Genomic DNA, 6,721 nt, shown 5'->3' with positions numbered 1-6,721 from the left:
TGGCATCTCATCTACTTTATCATTAATTTTGTTGCTCTGTTCACTTATATGTTCACTTGAAGTGAACATTTTACTTGATGTGTTCAATTGTTCGGGTGTTTTTTCTTTACTGCATCTAGGTGTGTAGCAACTACACTTTTCTTTTGCTTGTCAATTGAAGATTTACCACAATTTGCTGATTCTTGTGGTATCTTTTCTTTTGCTTTTCTACCTACATCGGTATCTTGTACGAGAACATTTCTTTGTATTTGCTTCCCCTCAATACAAATGGTGCATTCCAGTTTGCTGATACTCTGATCTACTTTGAGCCTTTCGTTTAACGGTGTTTTAAATTTTTACAGGCTGACGAAGTAACTTGAGAGGTTTTACTATAGATTTTTGTGCAATTTCTGAAGACCTACGCATAAGAATGTCGCAAGGTTTATGATTCAAAGACGCTTTGGTAATTTCCGCACCTTTTTTAGGTGATGATGAGGAAAAGATTTCCTTGCAATTAATCCGAATCTACTCCGAATCGCGGTCGGAAGGCTTAACAAAGTTTGTATATTCCACTTTTTCAAATAGACTCAATTTGCTTATTTGCTCCGTCTTTTGGTCTTTCAATTGCGGATGTCTATCGCACACATCGCGTAACACATCTATATTTTGTAAATCGTTTGAACTTTTACTCTGCCATCCGGTTTGGCATGGGCAATTATATATATATATATATATATATATATATATATATATATATATATTTGTTTATTTGACGTATTCAATAATAACGGAATGGTGTTCGTTGAAGTAAACAATCATAATTTCTTAATTTAATATGCCTTACATTTTTTTATTAAATCCGTTAATAAATAAAATAAAACGTATAAAGAAAATTGATTTTGTCTTTTGCTTAAGCCCTTAAAATAGAAAATTATTTTATAATATATAATATATTCGATGCGATTCATTTAAATTTCCAACAAAAAAAAATTTAATGCTAATGAGTAAGTCTATTAAGAATCTATCTTGTCATGTCTTTTAATTCTTGCAAAAACTTGGAACTTTGCTTGATACCGATGAAAATGTGAAAAAATTACCTAATAGAGAATAAGAGACTTGACGTTCCTTCCGTTCAGATATTCGAAGCATTCCATGCGCTGGAAAACATATCGTTACTTCAATGTACGCGTAGATATACGTCATGAGATAGATAAAATAGTGACTATTTAATTATGTAATGAAATTCAATCGTTATATATATACATAAAATACTTTTGACTAATGATACGTACACTATTGTTCACAAAAATATTCTCTATAATATAAAAAGGGAGCATTTTAGTGAAATTGCTTTAAAGAGCGATTTATAAGGCACTATTTCGACTTTATATGTTTAGAAAATGTCTCCTATCCTTCTCTTCATATTAGGACATTGACTTAGCTACGTATTTGAAAAAAAAATTTCGTTTAATATTGAAAAGACAACGTGGTAATGTATTCTAGGCGTTCTACACTTTCGCTACTGTGCACTTCCCGCTAATAACTTAAAAATAAAATTTATAAAAATTTCATTATTGTTTAAACATATTTGTGAGATTTAGCGTTAGTGATGACAGAAATTTTCACCATATTGGTAGGTTGATGGTAGTGCATGATGATCTCTTTGATAGTAAAGATTGTGATGTGACGACGAACGTCTAGCCGGCATGGGACGACAATAGGTATTATATGTTGGAGCATAATTATCGTCTTCGCTGCTAAACAATGTAGCCGTCGGTGGGGTTGGCGGTGATAGGCAATTGGCACATTGAGTTTCTACTTCTTCTTCGCCCACCTCTTTATCGGCTACTGTCCAACAAAGGGTAGATTGTTTGGTCGAATCTTCTGAGGAACGTCTGCGTTGAAAACATTTTGTCGAAGGTGACGCTAACGGGCTGACGGTACGTTCATAACTACCCTCATCGCCGCTATCAACACCTGTCCTCAGAAAGGAACGACGTTTTCGCCGACCGCGTTCATCTAACGATGAGTTGTGTTTAACGTGGTCCTTCAGGCAACTGCCTTGAATTGAGTGATGATGTTGGTGCGTCCTCTGCAATTCAGCTCCGTAATTGTCATAAGCGTAAAGTTCTCGCTGTTGTTGCTGCTTTTTGCGTTGTTTATGTTCATTTTCTAGACGCGCACGCCATTCTTGAGCTGATACTTTCTGATTGTAAAGGGATAAATGGGACTGCAGTTGAGTTTGTGAATTGTTATCGTACAAATCTTGATAAGAGCTTCGACGCCAACCTTCTTCATACCGTCGTTGGGTATGTTCGTCTTCTGTGGTTTGGCGACGTTGAGAACGTGACGAACTACTTTCGGAAGAGTCCTCCCCAGAAGTACCAATACCTAAATCCTTTTCATCTCCATAAAGTTTGTACGGAGTGCCGAGAAAATTCTTCGAGTCATACGGAACATTTATGCCTGAGGCCGATGTATACCGCATAAAGTACGAGTTATTAAAATCTTTCTCTGCCTTCAATTTTTGCTCTATACTGGTTAATTCTTCTTCGTTGGCCTTGCAATCGCGACCGGTCCAAGTTTGCCAAGAACCAGGGCCGAATAAGGATAAAAGCACCGGTAACAAAAATAAGCCATGTAAGGCTCCGAATAGAATAACCAAAAACACCATTTTGAAAAAGACGAGAAAGATGTAGCTTCGGGCCAATAGTAAAGCAATAATGCCTAAAATAGTTGAACTGGATCCTTGAACAATTGGTAAACCTAAGGAATGCAATGATTCCCGTACCCGCGCCCGGGGACTTTTTTTATTCGATGACATATATGTATAGCAAATGTGAGCAGTGAAATCCACGGAAAATCCAATGCACATAATTAAATTTATCATGGATATTGAATCCAAGTTAACATCCCATAAAGCCATATAACCGGCTACACCCAATTCAATCGATATCACCGAGAAAGCAACCCACAAAGAACACAATATATTCGGTATGAATATAAATGAAATAATCATCATTATCGCAGCGCCGATGACCATAGCTTGGAGCGAGGTAGGACGCACCAATTCAAATTGATCGAAAAAGACAAAATATGGATGAAATATGGTAGCATTTAACGGAGAGTTTTTACAAATTCGCCGTAAGTCACGCACCATTTCCTTTTCATGATTCGTGTCTGTAATGTTGACGGCTTGGATAAGAAATCGCGAAGCTACAATCTGAGTTTCATTCTCACTGAACTTTACATCCAATGAGAAAGGATTACCAGGAAACAGCCAATACTCCTTGACGGCATTGATAAATTCTTGTTCGCTGTTAAGAGTTATATTCAAATAATCGTTGTTTCTATCTACAAAAGATAAAAAAGAACGTATCCACGATTCAGTATATAAGGACGAAGTAACGTAAGACGTGTTCTCCAAATTTCTTGTTAACTCTTCAATTTGTCCTTGTACTTCAGGATCGGAATAGTTTATAGGTCCGGTTATTATAACCTATAATTAAGAAACTTAGGCTAATTTAAAAAAAAAAACTTTCTTAAATTATTCGTATACCTGCATTCGGTAAGGGAACTCGCGATAGAAGTCATCTTCACGATCGAAGAACTCCACGGAGTACGAATCTGAACGAGAAAGTTTCCTTCTCTCCAAACCCTCTTTGATTTGGGTGATACCAAAACAGGCGCCAACGAGGTAAGCAGCAAAGACTACGATTATAACAAATTTACACCATTTATTGTTAATTATCGCGGCCAGGTTGTCTCTGAAAAAAGCCATTAGCACATGATCCTTGTTATCTACTGGATTATCAGGATCCTCACGGTTAATTCCGCCCGCGATAAATTTCTTATAGAAATAGTTACGCTTTTCTATAAGTAAAACGTATAGAAATATAAGCAAAAGCAATAATAATAAGCGGCCCACCTTTAATAGCTACCGACAATGACTGAACTTTGCAACCAAAGAGAGCGTGACGATTTTGATACTCTCTATATCCGGATATAGCCATGCAGGCAGCAAAAAATGTTATATGCCAGAGAAAAGTGAAACAAACTGCAAACACTGAATATTTGCAAAAAATTTGCACTGAACGGAATGGACTGATGACACCAATCCAGAAAGATATCATATCCGTTAGAGAAGTGATGGTAATGGACACTGCAGCCTCAGACATCATCTGACCCATGCGTTCGTGAACCGACATCTTTGGAGAAGTGCGTCGCCAGGCAGCTAACATAACAAACGTATCATCGATTCCAATACCTTCGGTTAAAGTTATTATAAGCACTTCCAAGTCTATTACGAGAATTCAACCCACCTATCATTAAAAAAGGAGCCGCCAGATTTATTCCAATAAACTCAATACCCAAATACATTGCTAAACCAAAGGCAGCACATGTAGCCATAACTGCTGACACGTTTCCAAATAAACCCAACCAAGGTTTCGACTTTACCGGATCACCCATCATACAAGTGACCACACTGCGAATCGCATTATAAGTAGTTACAGCTCTCATAAGTCGTTATTAAAACTCACCTAAATAAGGCCATCAAGATGAAAGTGGAGCTAAAATATGGCACCACGGTTTTTGTGTTCTTTTCCAATTCGTGATCTAATGTCCGTGAAGCAAAATATGCCACTGAGATATGTTTAAATATTCCCGTCTGTTCCGCCAGACCCATTGCGTTCAAAAATGTTTCTTCCCATTCGGCACCTCTACAAACAGTTTTTAATCGAATTGGAACGTAGTTTGGAACACAATCCTTTCTTTAAATAAACATACCTTTCGTCTTGCCTTTTCGTGTCGGCTGTAACAAAGTAAACTAGTTGTATGGCTGGTACACTTAATATCGTATTGTCTTCGTTGAGTTTAGTTCCGCCGAAGAAGACGGGAAAAGCGTGAGCATCCCATGTCACTGGATTGAACATCAGAGGAAATGTTAAATTCAATTCACCAGATTCTATCTGCAAGAAAAAGTTGAAAAGTTCGCGTCGTCATCTTGTAAATTCGCAAAAGCCTCTTTCATAAATCGATATTTCATAAAATTTATGCTATGAGAGTGCAACTGTACCAATGATGTGCTAATATAGTATATATCTCCGTTATCAGGAAAAACGAACTACCGGAAAAATCGCAATCCTAATTTTCCTATAATAAAAAAAAAACGACTTCAATCATTTAAAACGATCAAGTCTAACTAAGATTTCCAAAATATAATAACAACGGGGGTAAAATACCGCAAAAAAAGTTAATAAAATCAAAAAAGCTAAATTGTTTACCGAGCGGTTACTGTAGTTTATGAGTAAATGAAAGAAAATGCAGGAAGCAGAGGTCTCAGTTTAAACAGTGCAGTAGGCCGAGGATTTAGCCCGTTTTCGATACTAACGAGCGTGCAAGAACTCCCAGTCAATTTCAAGCCGATGGCTTCATTTCGCGGCCAGGAGAATGTTGGATTCAGATAATTCAAAGACAAACTGATAGACAGACGGACATGCCTAAACTGATTTAGAATTTAATGCTTATCAAAGTTGGCTTCAGACAATACAAAGCCGGACAGACGGACAGACCGACATGATCAAACTGATTCAGAATTTAATGCTTATCAATCAGACAAAGGCAGAGAGACGGATAGACGAACATGCTCAAACCGATTCAGAATTTAATGCTTATCAAGAATGTGTATACCTTATGGGGCCTCCGAAGTTTCGTTTGGGTTGTTGCAAGCCTTTACACAAAATGGTAGATCCTCATTTTTCAATGATTGGTACAGAAATGAAATAAATTCACGTTTGGTTTTCAAGCAAAAAATTTCTAGAACACCGGAAGCAATCAAACCCGTGCCATTTCCAAAGAGGGATAACTAACATGTGATCACATGTGGTTCAACATTGCTTGTAAAATTCAAGCATAAAGAAATTTCATACTATTTGTGATCGAAAGCTACGGATGAAAAAAATTGTGGTTGTCTTTTGCATTTGTCTCAATTATTTCTATATCTCGGGCCTATTGTTAACAGATCGCTACTATTTTTTAAACTTTTACTCTTAATAAATAGATCAGGAAATGTTCCTGTCATGTATATGTGAGTGCTCGTAAAATGGTCAGATCGAAACCATTTTTAAATAGCAATCGTCCTTAGGCCAAAATATGTCAATATATTAAGTTTTGACGAAACCTCCAAGAATTACAAATGTTTTCCCTTACTTTAGTAACAAAATATCTAGGAACGATATTACTAAGCACTTACATCATCCATTATATAATCCAGATTTAAAATATCATTTTCAAAACATTCGTTCTCCCAACGAGCGCAGGCATCCTTATAAGTAAACCGTTCACCATCATAGAGTACAGTGGCGTTTTGTATGATATCATCTAGGCGACGTAATTCTTGAAAAATCTCCCGTCTGATCATGTTTTCGTTCCCATCCTTTGAAGTTACTATGACGCGCCCAAAACGACCTGCCACCAAAGTACAAAAGTTATTATTATTGTTTTCTTATTTTATACACTGTTTCGCAGTATTTCTTAAAGCGCATTTTAAACGCCGCACCTAAATAGATCTTAACGATACGTGCCATGATAAGTAAGGAAACGTATTTCAAGTTTCATCATTACCGCTTAAATTTGAACATAGCAGAACGAAAATCGTACGCTGATTGAAAATAAACATCAACACTAAGTAGGTGGTGTTGTACTAAACGGGAATGACTCAAAATTAATTTCTATCTCCTAA

At 36.7% G+C, this 6,721-nt stretch overlaps 1 protein-coding gene across 1 annotated transcript in view; it reads right to left on the bottom strand.

Annotated features, from left to right (window-relative positions):
* Positions 1–955: 955 nt before the first annotated feature.
* The window catches only part of LOC119635855 (patched domain-containing protein 3), a 28,416-nt gene continuing 22,650 nt past the window's right edge, over positions 956–6,721 (bottom strand). The window contains exons 4-10 of the mRNA XM_038030868.1: positions 6,233–6,447; positions 4,768–4,949; positions 4,521–4,700; positions 4,302–4,465; positions 3,908–4,246; positions 3,539–3,852; positions 956–3,478 (exon numbers count right to left, since the gene is read on the bottom strand). Coding sequence (XP_037886796.1) covers positions 1,583–3,478; positions 3,539–3,852; positions 3,908–4,246; positions 4,302–4,465; positions 4,521–4,700; positions 4,768–4,949; positions 6,233–6,447 — 3,290 coding nt within the window. The 3' untranslated portion in view covers positions 956–1,582. The remainder of the gene's footprint in view (positions 3,479–3,538; positions 3,853–3,907; positions 4,247–4,301; positions 4,466–4,520; positions 4,701–4,767; positions 4,950–6,232; positions 6,448–6,721) is intronic.

Source organism: Glossina fuscipes, unplaced genomic scaffold (assembly GCF_014805625.2).
Source record: "Glossina fuscipes isolate IAEA_lab_2018 unplaced genomic scaffold, Yale_Gfus_2 27, whole genome shotgun sequence".
NCBI lineage: Eukaryota > Metazoa > Arthropoda > Insecta > Diptera > Glossinidae > Glossina > Glossina fuscipes.
This window is presented reverse-complemented; position numbering and strand designations above follow the sequence as displayed.